The sequence below is a fragment of the Solenopsis invicta genome, chromosome 6 (assembly GCF_016802725.1).
Source record: "Solenopsis invicta isolate M01_SB chromosome 6, UNIL_Sinv_3.0, whole genome shotgun sequence".
Classification (NCBI taxonomy): domain Eukaryota; kingdom Metazoa; phylum Arthropoda; class Insecta; order Hymenoptera; family Formicidae; genus Solenopsis; species Solenopsis invicta.
Window position 1 is genome coordinate 964,482 of NC_052669.1, and position 13,029 is coordinate 977,510.

At 30.2% G+C, this 13,029-nt stretch overlaps 2 protein-coding genes across 3 annotated transcripts in view; one reads left to right on the plus strand and one right to left on the minus strand.

Moving 5' to 3' along the window:
* Positions 1-13,029, plus strand: part of LOC105205206 (SUN domain-containing ossification factor) — a 55,151-nt gene that overhangs the window by 18,634 nt on the left and 23,488 nt on the right. The window lies entirely within an intron of this gene.
* On the minus strand, positions 2,730-5,806 carry LOC105205207. Its single transcript, XM_011174499.3, has 3 exons — positions 5,289-5,806; positions 4,869-5,042; positions 2,730-4,001 (listed from the first exon to the last, which is right to left on the minus strand). The coding sequence occupies exons 1-3, from the start codon at positions 5,379-5,381 to the stop codon at positions 3,798-3,800; spliced, it is 471 nt and encodes a 156-aa protein (XP_011172801.1). The 5' UTR covers positions 5,382-5,806; the 3' UTR covers positions 2,730-3,797.

Consider the following 13,029-nt stretch of genomic DNA (forward strand, 5'->3'; position numbering starts at 1 on the left):
TTTTGCATTTATCTAGAATACTTTTATCTGTATTGTTTTCTGTTGATTATACATTATATAAGTATTTTTATTTAAATTTCCTCCAAATTATGAATCTTTGAAAAGATATAGACAATTACTACTTAAAAAAAAACGATCATCCAATTTATTTTTTCTTCTAGTAAATAATGGTTATTTTTAATAAAGAGTATTTTTTTGATATTTAACATTTATCACGCAAAAAAATACTAAATTACTAGGATTCAGAATAGATTTATTATTTATATATATTTTTTTATGTGTGTATACAGAAGTTTTTTTAAATAAATATTTTTTAAGTAAATATACTTGTAGCAAATAATTATTGTATATTTTACATTTATTATTAAGAAGATATTCTTTTCAAAGATAACCGTTACTTATAGAAAAAAAAATTAAAAATTGAATAATCGTTTTTCTTAATACGAGAATGATATTTTTCTTCATACCTAATACTTTTGATCAAGACTGTACAAATGTGTATTAAAAATGCACTAAAACATATTTTTCACATACGAAGATAACAAAAGGGAAGAGCTTTTGAAGCATATGCCACATCGATTTCAAGTGTGGTGTACATCTATCCGTTAAAGATAGTCTTTGCATCGTTGATATAGACAAGATAAAAAAGAAATGGTTGGTGCATGTATTCTTGAACTTCTTTCTCCGCCTAATATTACAGAACGGAATTTCTTTCATCGAACTTTTCTTGGCGGGGTAGTCGACGGATAAACTTTCACGTTTCTCTTGCACTTCTCGGAGCACTAAGCGGAATTTTTCGAATTTGTTATACGCTCTCGTGCGCGAAAAATATACGTGAAAACCTCTCGATGCTTGAAAGGGAAAGACTCTATTCTTTATGGAATCATCTTTCGGGTTTCGACGAATAGACAGAAAACGCCAAATCATGACATTTTTGTGGTAATAAGACAAATGAAACTTTTCATTGTAATTCGTTGTCAGAAAGTAAAAAAGTGCGTTTATGTAGATTTTTCTCTAAGATTTAGCTTTTGTGGAACTCGGGAAGCATGTCCTCGTCTCTGGAAAAAGCTCCTCGAGAACTTCGTCAATTTTGCTTTACTTGCCATGTTTTAAGGTGTTTAAAGAATGGAATCTTTTTCTATTATCTTTGCCTAGAAAGAATAAAGTTTTTAAGAATGCATTGCTGCAAGTTTTTAAGAACATTATTTAAAAGGTTTTGAAAGCGATTGCGCGCGTACATAAATTAGTATTTGGCTATCATCCTTTCATGTTGTTATGGGAACTTCTTACATTTTGATTTGCATTAATATAATATTGAAAATAAATGGTATATAGAGACGCTTCACCAATATTAGTATACTACTTTGTTTCTAAAAAAATATTTCTTAAATAAAAGTTAAAAATAAAACTTTAAAGATATGGTTACAAATTAAAAAGTGTCTTTTATCACATAGCATAGCAGTTTTTATAATACTGTCTCATATTTTGTATTAATTACTGTTTTCATAATCCAAAAAGAGAGTCTGAGAAATTTGGTCCCAAAACTGACATACTAGACAGTAATGGCAGAATTTAAATACGTATTATAGGTAAGGAGTTAATTATATGATAAGTTAAAAAACTAAATAATAAAATATATTTTTATGTGTTAAATAGTAAAGTGTATAAAATTAAGAGATTAGAATTGGACCCTCTTACTTTATACGGTTTCTTGATATCTTGTTATTAAATGTACATATACGTGGATTTATTGCGTTGATTGGACGCTATTTTTTTCTATCTTAAGATATTAAAGAAAATGTGAAAAAATTCATAAAATATCTATCAACACTGTAGTTGAAGATTTCGTAATTATTGTTTATTTTCACATAGGAGTGCATTGATTTATATAGTACAGCAATTTTACATTTCAAATACTATTATGAGGAAAATCTGAAAGAAAAAAATCGAAAGTTTTAGGGAGCTACCAACATGTAAAGTGGTCTAATAATATACTTACTTATCAATAATGTACTTACTATTGTTTTAACTATGCAATTTGCAAAAGAAAATTGTGCAAATTTTATTCTTTGCTTTTCCAAAAGTTGTTTTTATATAAAAGATTTTAATTAAAAAGGAATCATGAATGTGTATGAACTAGTTTTTATTTTTTTAATTATCTAAGCAGGTCATGTTTTTTATCTGTATTGTTACAGTGCGTTTAGTTTTCGAGAAATAAAGGGATGCCGTTTTAGGTGGTCTATTGGTGACTTTCTTCTAGCTTAACAAGAAAGTATTCTATATACGTGATACATAAAACTTGATCTTTAAGTGTCATCAAATTTTATAAAATGTTTTTTTTTTATAAGAAATAGCTTATAAAAAAATTATGTTGATTCAAAATCAATGCTTTCTTGTGTATGATAAAAAAGTTTTACCTTTAAAGACAGTGATGTCTGTTACCGTAGAATTTTTTTTCAGATATCTTTACGACACAAATAATTTATCGAAGATAGGTAGACATTTTTTCAATTCAAAGCAGTCCATAGCATACAATTCTTAATTTCCTATTCAAGATCATATTAGAAATTTGTGTTACGTACAATTATTGTACGTCTGCTTAGAACATCTTTTCGTATAACGAAAATTTAATGCTATACAATGGAGAGAGGGAGAAATTAGTTATAGGCAGACGTAAATATTTCGGTACCTAAATTCTCGTAAGTACACGAGAATAACGTAAAATAATAGATATTACACAAATTATTTATTGTAAGCTTATCTGTTTCATAAAATATATATATATAATAAAATAATATGCTTGCTAATAGGAATTACAATGCCGCTTGTTAGAAATAAATCTTACACTTTTACTCGAGAATGATCTCGTGATCACTTTTGCACGATAACGAAGATACAAGGTGTCTATAAAATGTTCCCACTTTCCTTATATTTCGGAAACGGTTCAAAATTATGATAAACTATGAAATACGTGTTTCATCAAAGGACCTTCACTCTAACTTTCTTAAAAGAATAGGAAATGATTGAATATATATTTTGGTTTTTTATAATTTTGAACCGTTTCTGAAATATAAGGGTTGGGGATAGATTTTACCCTGTGTAATAAGGATCCATAATAAGAATTTGATAATTTCGTGAAGGAAATACTTTACCTTTATTGTATAATCTTTTCATATCAGTCTCCAGATCTTCCGTGAGCTTTGTTATGACTGATTTTTATCTAATTGAATTTGATTATCAATCACAATTGCACATGGTATGTAACATGTGGTATTGATCACAATTATGTTAACATAAAACAACTATACATTTCCCACTTTGTATTTCACATTTGATATACATTGCCATTATTTTTCAATGGCTATACGTCAAAATTCATGGCCACATGTATAATATCTTATTTCCAATTGTGGCAATGTATGTCAACATGTAACTTTGTTACATGCTTTTTAATCGAGAAACAGGAATCTGGATATTTTCAACTGGCAATATAATCTTCGTCTATGACGAAGAATTAGACGGCAACTATTTCTTTTTTATGTGCGTGTGAATCATACATTGATACATACGTTAAGGAGGAGTTAAATAATCTCTTAAAGGCAATTAATAAGACTAGCGGGGACATTAAGAACATTTTAAGAAGCTAAAAACATTTTTTACGAAAATCGATACATTAGAACATTTTGAAAAAAAGACAATTATTGAAATAATAGCTTTTAATGAAGCGAGATGGTAGCAATGAACCGGTTGATTCTATCTCGCTCCTTGCAATGACGATGATCGAGATCTGTGGGCGATCAGTCGTTCTTGTTGGTGAAGTACGTATCTACGGCGAATACCAGAGCTGCCAAGATCGCGAAAGAACCGGCCGCCACCGTTTGATCGCTGTACTCTTGCAAATACGCGTGAATCAGGTTACTCGAGAAATTGTCCCAGTCGCGAATCAAAATCAGGCCGGCGGTGCAGCAAAGAATCGCACCCATCGTCGAAAAAATGAGAGCCTGCAAAAGAAGAAAATATAGAATATTATCTTGTCATAATGTTGATGTCGCATTGTTGTACATCAACGTCAGATCAGATGGGGATATAAGAAAACTGCAAGAGAAAGTTTTCTAGTTAAAAATGAAGGGGTTTCTATAAAAACCAAACAAGTTCGAAAAGTTAAATTTTCAGGATAAAACTTCCTATCTTCAAATCATTCGTTGTGTAAATACAGTAATTTTTCTCCGGACATGTAATAGATTTAAGAAGAAAGTTGTTAAGTTTTTTGATTTATATTTTGAGAATCCATTAAAAAGAAAGAAACCTCTTGATTTGTTTGATTCGGAATTTTACATTTATCTATTTATCTTATAATATTTTATTTTTCCTTTTTTTATAATATTAATAATAATAAACATGAGAAAAAAATATTACTTAGTGCATAAACTCATAATTTTTTCACTTTTTTTTACAAAGTTTACAAATTGCTTTTAACAAAAATAAAACTTATATTTCTCTCTGGATAAATTTTTTTTTTGGCATATACTAAGGAATGTATATAAAAATTATTATATAATAATGTGTTAAATAGAATAATAATATATGTATAATAATAATATAAGAAAAAAATAAAGTGTTAGGCTTTGAATAATATTTTAAAGACCCGTATTAAATAAAGTAACCTCTGGACTTTTGGTTCTATCGAAAATTTTATATTTATTACTTATTTATATTTTTACTGATATTTCCTGTTTTTTGCTTAATTCTTATGAGAAAAAATTTATTCACGATGTAATGCTACCGATAGATAATGATTTATTACTATAATTTAGATAAAAAGAAAATGTTTTAATTTTTATGTACCCTTTAATTAATTTTTAACTCACTGTTTTTTTTGGCAATCTTTCGCCTAAGATATGGCTCATAATAAGAATCGCATTTATAAGAATATAACCGGACACAGCCACATGAAATATCGCTGTGTGATGTATATCAGTGGGTCGGATTTGGTTCTGTTGAAATGGCCCCGCCACTAATCCCGTTGCAATAACACAGAAAACCTGTAATATTTGTTAATCGTTAAGTGTTATTTTTTTAAAATAGAAAACAACTCGTTTCTACATATGTTACTATTATTTGTTATTTCTGTAAATTCTGTTGCAATATAAAGAAAGATCGTTTGTTCCATTGTTCCATTGGAAAAAGCTATGAATCAACGATATATTTTGCAATTATTTGATGAGAATTGTTTGTTGTTAACTTCTTGTATGTAATACTTATTAAAAATTAATTATTTAATGGTTTACCAATTCAACAATTTTGCAAAAGAATGGTGCTTCCTTAAGATATCCCTTCATTCGTGTTAAGAGGTTGGGTGCAGAACTGGTCTCCTCAGCCATTTTCAAATTACTCTTCGTAACACACTTTGCTCAGTTTATACGCGCTAGTTTATAATCGCGGCGAGAAAAATATTCGCCGAGACATTCGAAGTGCGACGACGTCTGTTTCCAACTACGTTGAGAAACGCTCCACCCAACTATTGACCTGTCAGTGGCTAGTGTGACACTGACTAACATTAAACCGACTAAGTCCCCACTTCCTCGCTAAATGCATTTAATGCGTTATGGCAATAGTCTTGGTACTCAACCTTGATGATGGGTCTGAGACGATTTGTGCTTCGTATCTCTGAAGATGGGCCTTACCATCGGGGACACGAATCTCACGATTATGTCAAAGACGATCTCGGCGCCACGTACTGACTACTTTTAATAACATTTAAATAACGGTGGATAACGTTTTATTCATTTAACGAAAATACACATTGCACTCAAGTTACATGTATAGTGAGTCACTTTTATTCACATCAATAACATATTCAACAGTTACTATCAGCACTGGAAAAAAATTTAAATAGATTTAATAGAAATATTTATTTAAAGAGTGTATCTATAAAAAAAAATACTATTTGAAATAATGTTACGTAATAAATATAAAGAAAGCAAATAGTATTTAATATTGATGTGTACAATGTAAAATAAATATCTTGTTTCAAGTAAATGTATAGGAAATATTTGTTTTTTTTATGTTTACTACGATATTATCATAAAATAATATATTTTATAGATACATCTATTAAATATTTTTATTACTACTTTTTTTATTTCTCCTACCTATTTTCTTGAGCACTGATTGCCATTGCAATCTATTCTGGCGATCTAGAACAAGGAATTGTGCAATTCTCGTAAAATTTTACTACAATATGGCATTAGGGATGTGAGAGCGAGCGATAAATCCGAAGGTAGTCTAATCCAACCGAGAATTACGATCTTCGTAGAAGTACCTGCCGTTGGAAATTCGGCGGAGGAGCAAACTTTGCCGCGACAGAGTCTTCCGCCGAGTTTCACGGCAGCGCGGCGCAAAAGATAAAGGGTAGTTATTGGCCAAAGTGGTGAATGGAGAAATGCAGAGAATAATTTTGCATCTCATTGCATTGCGTGCAGATTGTTGCAGGCGACTCCTCGTTAGATCGAGTGCTGCGAAAATATTGAATCACCCCATCGCAGTACTTGAATTTGACAAAAACTGCTGAGAGGAAAGAAATTATTTATACGTTGTCGATTACAAGCTTTCTTCTTCAATTTTTATTTTGTCTGTTATTTTGTCTGAAATTAAACAATTCAAATTATCAATTTGCATACTGTATCAATGATTATATAAGGTAAATGTCCCAGTGACTGAATATGTCCTTATACCTGGAAATTTATACGAAAAGTGATTAATTTTAAATAGGTTTTTTTATATTAACATTTAATTATAATCTTTATAAAATTTTTAAGATATTTACAAGTGAGATTAAATATTTAATTTTTTTTCAATATTATAAAAATTCACGTAAAATATAATTTGTTGTACGATTTAAGAGTTTACATTTTGATGATGTTTTTGAGATTCTTTAAGAAACATTATTTGTCGCGATGTTTTTTTGTATTTATTTTACAAATATTTTACGTACTATAATAATAACAAATTAAGAGTACAAGTTCAGAACATTAAAGACAAGCGTTTTGAATTGCCTGAATATTATTGATTCCTTCAGATGATTTATAATACAAGTTTTTATTATTTTTGAAATAATTAAAGTTTTTTATATTTTTGTAACAATAACGTTTTATATTCTATATTTTAGTTAATTAGATCATTCTATATTGTGAATTCTCTTGCACAAATTCAATTATCTTGGCTCTACACCGTTACATGTCCATTTACTGGGACATTTACTTTAATTATTTTTAATCGAGATTGCACACTTAGGAATTCCTTTTTTTTAAGCTTATTCAAGCTATTTTGCAACTATCGTATATGCGAATTCCCTGTTCTCGCAAGGAAAATGATTTTCTTTCTATGATAACGAAGCTTTTAAATTATTTCGAGACATCTAATTAACTTTACGGAGAAAACTGTGGAATCCGTAATCGCCGTTTGATTTTAGCAGGAGAAAGACATTTGTTGTCTACAATCGTGGAAAATGCATTCTTACGATTGTAAAAGCACATTACCCGCTTCTCTTTTTTCCGGATAGAAACCACGCAACGAAAATACCACCAGCGTGTACTCGCGCTATCCACCTACGTTCATCCCATTGCCACACTCGGCCGCTCGCTTAATTTATCATAACTCCTTCCGAGTTCGCTCGCCTGCCACCGTCTCACTCTCTTGTCTTCCCCTGGTCATTTTTCCTCTTCTTTCCTACTGTTAACGAATTCCCTGCTTACTTCCATCACTCGCATTCTCTCTCTTTCTCCGCTCTTCGGTCTCATCTTCGACATGTCTCACGAGTTTCATTAGGTTGGCGCTGTCAAGAGACATCACCTCGCAGAAAATACAATAAGTTGCGCGAATTTTCATGAAATTCGCAGTTGTAATGATGAAATTATGAATTTTTTTTTTGCTTAAAATTATTGTATTTGATTGCCGATGAATATTGGTAATACGTATGTTTTTACAGCTGACTTTTTTTTCTCGTGTGCTTATCTTATGTATGTGACAGATATATAATTTGGCATTATAATTTGATTTCTTTTATTTCTTCTGTTTTTCTGTCACTTATTTTAAATTTAGCTTCTCTCAATAAGTCTGACGTTATTTGCAACGCATTCCGCAAAATTGAACGTAGGAGTTAATTCATCGTTAGGAAAGATCCGATAATTGTCGTACCATATTTTTTAATTAAATGCAATGGAATAGCTACTTAAAACGCATTTTCTGATGACATATTGATAATTTGTTTTTTTCTATTTTAATAAAAATATGAATTGTATGAGGAATTTATGTGATGAAGAAAAATATATATCGAATTTTTTATAAAAGTTTAAAATTAAAACAATTTATTAAGTAGTTATAAAATAATTTTACAAAATATTTTCAAAATTTTTTATTTAAAAGTATATATTATGGCTAAAAGAATTGAGTATAAAAAATCTTTGATCTTTTTCATAATTATTTAAAAGGCAGTGCACGTTTCTTATAAAAAGTTTATTCGATCAGATTACTCCGTTTTGTTATAGATTTTATGACTCAACAAATATCTTTATTGCGACTAAAAATCAAGAAGTAATGAGATATACATGGAAATTTTTTACATAATATATTTTTTTATATAAATTTATCCGTATAGTTATTTTGTATATAAGAGATATTAGAATTATAAAAAAATCAGTAGATATTGTCTCCTATATTCTGACATATTTTGATATTAAATATAATTCTCGTATCTCATAAATCATTAATCTTCTTTATCTTTTGAAGAAAAATCGTTAATATTGTTATAAACTCTTAAAGCGGCACTCCTTTATTTCTCGGAAACTAAACATTGCATTATATTAATACTGAAGATAAAAATCATTTGCTTAGATAATTAAGAAATAAAAACCCATAATTCATACATTTATGGCTGCTTTCTAAATAAAATCTGTTAAAAATTCGAATTCTTGAAAAACGAGAATAAAATTTGCATTATTTTCTTTTACATACTTAGTTTAAACAGTAGTGAGTACATTATTGATAATATTAGATCGTTTTACATGTTTACAACTTCTCTCTTTTGTTTATATTTTTCTCTTTAATACTTTTCTTCTAGCGGTTTGGAACATAAAATCATAGTGCGGCACTGGTAAACTTTTTCATTGAGAATAAACAATAACTCTTTAACTGCAATGAAATCTTCAATTGCATGTTGACAAATGTTTCATGAATTTGTTCCAGTGGAAAGGTTTAATTTTTGTCTTTTAATTTTATAAACTTTATTATTTAATACATAAAAATTTTTTTTTATTATGTAACTTATTATTTTATTTTATAGTTTATTTTCTTCTATGACCGTGTCTGAATTCTGCTATTATTATCTACTGTGCTAGTTTTGGGGTTCAATTTCTCAGATGCTTTTTTTGGATTACGAAAACAACCATTACAAAATACGAAATAGTATTATAAAAATTGCTATACTATCTGATGGGAGTACTATTTGTTTATTATGTTTTATCTTTAGCTTTTGTTTAAGAAATATTAAGACAAAGTAATATGCCAGCGACGACTTTCCTTTAATTCTATTTTAGTATTCTTATATGCAGGATAATTGGATGAATTATATCATATAAAGAAATCTAATATAATTTCAAGAAGCCTCAACGGTCACAGCTAGATCTTAATGTTGATACTTTTTGTGTGATATTAATATTTTCATAAAACATTTTTACGAAACTGCGCGCCGAATTTTCGTCTTGAAACAAAATTATAAGTTGAAGAAGAAATAGTAATATATCGTGAATATATTGAATTGAGAATTAATTTAATAAGAAATGATGCTAACAGGTATTTAATGTGGCAATCATACGAATCTTATCTTTCCTTAAAAAATTATAAAAATGCATGTTTGTGTACAATTGTGTCTTGTACTGGATGCTTTATGTACACACTTATAAAATCAACAAGTATACATTTTACATGATACTGACATTACTGACTGACCATGCAAAACTTTCATTTAAAGTGATAGATAAATAATGTGTTTCTCCTTTGAAGATATATTTTTATTTAAAAAATAAGATGCAAAATAAATATGATTAGAATAAATATGAAAATAAATAAATAACTACGTAGTTTTATAACTCCTTGAAAAAATGTTCACTTTTTTGTAAATAAACCTCAATAAATTCTCTTTAGATTTTAAATTTTTGGCGTAGTTGTAACTTTTACAAAGGGTATTTGTGCGTGGAGTGCTACTGTAATTCACGTCGATAAAAATCGAGTTTGTCGCCGCAACATGTTGCCTCCCCTTCATAAACTGCTTTAATTAAACACCGTGTGAGCTTTATTGTCGCGCAATCGTATATCCGCAGTTGCAGTTTAATAACCGTGATAGTGTGAGGCGAATTTGACAGTTATTCAGCGCCCGTTAAACCAGCGCGAACCGTACTGTCGGGTGACCATACGGCAAAACCGATCTCTCAAAAGCGGGTGAAATCTCCCCACCTGCTAATTAGAGCTTTCACTCCGGTTACGGCCGGTCAACCTATATATTTCCCGCGGCACAATCGATGAACGGCCGCAATTTTCTCTGTCAAATCTCCCGTTCCTCGACCAGGTCGATAAGTCACGTGTAATGAGGAATTTTATGGAACGCGCGATCGCGAACTCAATCGGGGTAAGATTCGTGATGTGCTCGACGAAAATATATTCCCGTGATGTGTAGAACCGTGTTCGGAACATGCTGCTTATTTACCTGCAAAGAGAATAAGCACAACTTCACCGTAGTGTATTCTAAAGACATCCCATATTGTTAAGCGTTTCAAGATGCCAGTTTCACTCAAGTGAAAAGCACTTACATAGAGAAAACTTGAGTGTTTTATTATATATTTTCAAACGGTAAGAGAAGAAGAGATCAGAAACGGAAAACATATACTTACACTCGTTGCCAATCTTAGTCCGCACTAATTCAAGAGGGAAAGAGAGAGAGAGAGAGAGAGAGAGTGATCTTTTTTGAATAAAGAACATGAAATAATTTTGACTTTAGTATTTAATGAGATATCAGTAGAAATAAAATTAAATCGAATCTTTTCGCGGATGAAATTTAACAAAAATGCACAAACTATAATGCAACAAAAATACAATTTTTACCTTTCATGCTTATATAGTTTCACTCATGTGAAAAGCACTTCCGTGGAGAAAACTTGAATATTTTATTATATATTTTCAATAATGGAAAGAGAGGGCGAAATCAAATAGGAGAGGAAAACTGATATATGCATTCACTGTCAATTTTAGTTTGCATTAATTTAAGAGGAAAAGAGTGATTTTTTTCGGAATATGGAATAATTTTGACTTTAGCATTTCACAAGATATCAATAGAAGTAAAATTAAGTTAAATCACAGAAATTTAACGGAAATACATAAACGATGAAAAAAAATACAATTTATATATGTCAATTTTACTCATGTGAAAAGCATTTGCATGAAGAAAATTTCAATGTTCCATTATATATTTTCAATAACGGAAAGAGAAAGAGAAAGAGAGAGATCAGAGAGAGAGAGAGAGAGAGAGAGAGAGAGAGGAGCGGAAAATAGATACGTACATTTGTTGTCAATCATAGTCTGTATTAATTTAAGAGGAAAAGAGTGATATTTTCTGAATATAGGATAATTTTGATTTTACCATTTTACGAGATATCAGTGGAAATAAAATAAAACTGAATAAAATTTAACGAAGAGACGAACTGTAATGCGAGAAAAACACAATTTCTATCCTTCGTGCTTATATGGCATAATAAAAAACCGGTTGCGCTAGTTCAACAACGGTGACATAGTGACTACCACGCGTGCTGCGATAAAGGGAGCATAAAGAGATTAGAGAAGTCTTCTGTGGCAATTAACTTGTACAACATTCGAGAATATCATTCTTGTCATCCGACTAATTATGCACGTCGTCTCCGATTTCTAAGAAGAGAGCCGGTTTCGCTCGATAACGACCTAACTTTTCTCATTTTTGTTTTATACGGCCGATTTAATCTGTATAGCATCGGCGACCGTGTTCAATATCTTATCACATGTGTTATCTTCACTTTCATCCGATCGAGTGCGAGTCTGTTTGCACGGTGATCTAGAGATTGCAATTACCCTCCCATTAACGTTGTACAAATGTAATTTCTAGATTAGACTATCAATGATATTTGCTTTTGTCGCCGACAGAACCTGTTGGCTGACGTCCCTGTTTCGTGTCGGTAATGCCAATTTGTACTTTCGCGGTACACTGTTGCTGTACGCAATTACTACCCGTCATCTCCAATAGAATAATCTCAATAGGATAAAGTGTTTACTCTTGCGTATGTATATGTATATACCATTATTCCGGTAGAGGAGATAATGGACACGATAATCAATCCATATTTTGATGTCAAAGATTAGCGCCGCAATACGCAATTTTCTTCGGAGAAACTAATATTTTAAAAGTTTATAATCGTCTCATTTATCGTTCTTAGTAACAATTTGTTATCGTAATGATATTCCACGTAATATCGAAGGTTTCACGCGTACAAAGTTGCGTTAGTTTTGAATATACAGCCTTGGTCAAAATTATTATACAACTAAATTTTTTTCGTTTATCTGGATTTCTTTTATCTGTATTATTTTATATTAATTACAGGCATATACATAAGTTTAAAGTGTCCTTGAAACAAAGGATAATTTTATATGATAGCAAAAACTGTCATAAAAAAGATCAAATTATTTATAAAAGCAATTATAAATGCTTATAAATAATAACGAATAATTACTATAATTATTAATCTAAAACAATTAAAATAATAATAGGTAAAAGAGAAACATGGTAATCTCTGTATTACATTTTCTTTTTCGCCACGTGCAGATATTTTTACTCTTCTCTCTCTCTTATTCTCATTCTTTCTCACTCTCCCTTAACTAAATATTAGTTATCGATCGATCAGCGAACTGCAGATACAGCGTGCGTGGTGGATGCAGATACAGCATTCGTGCCGA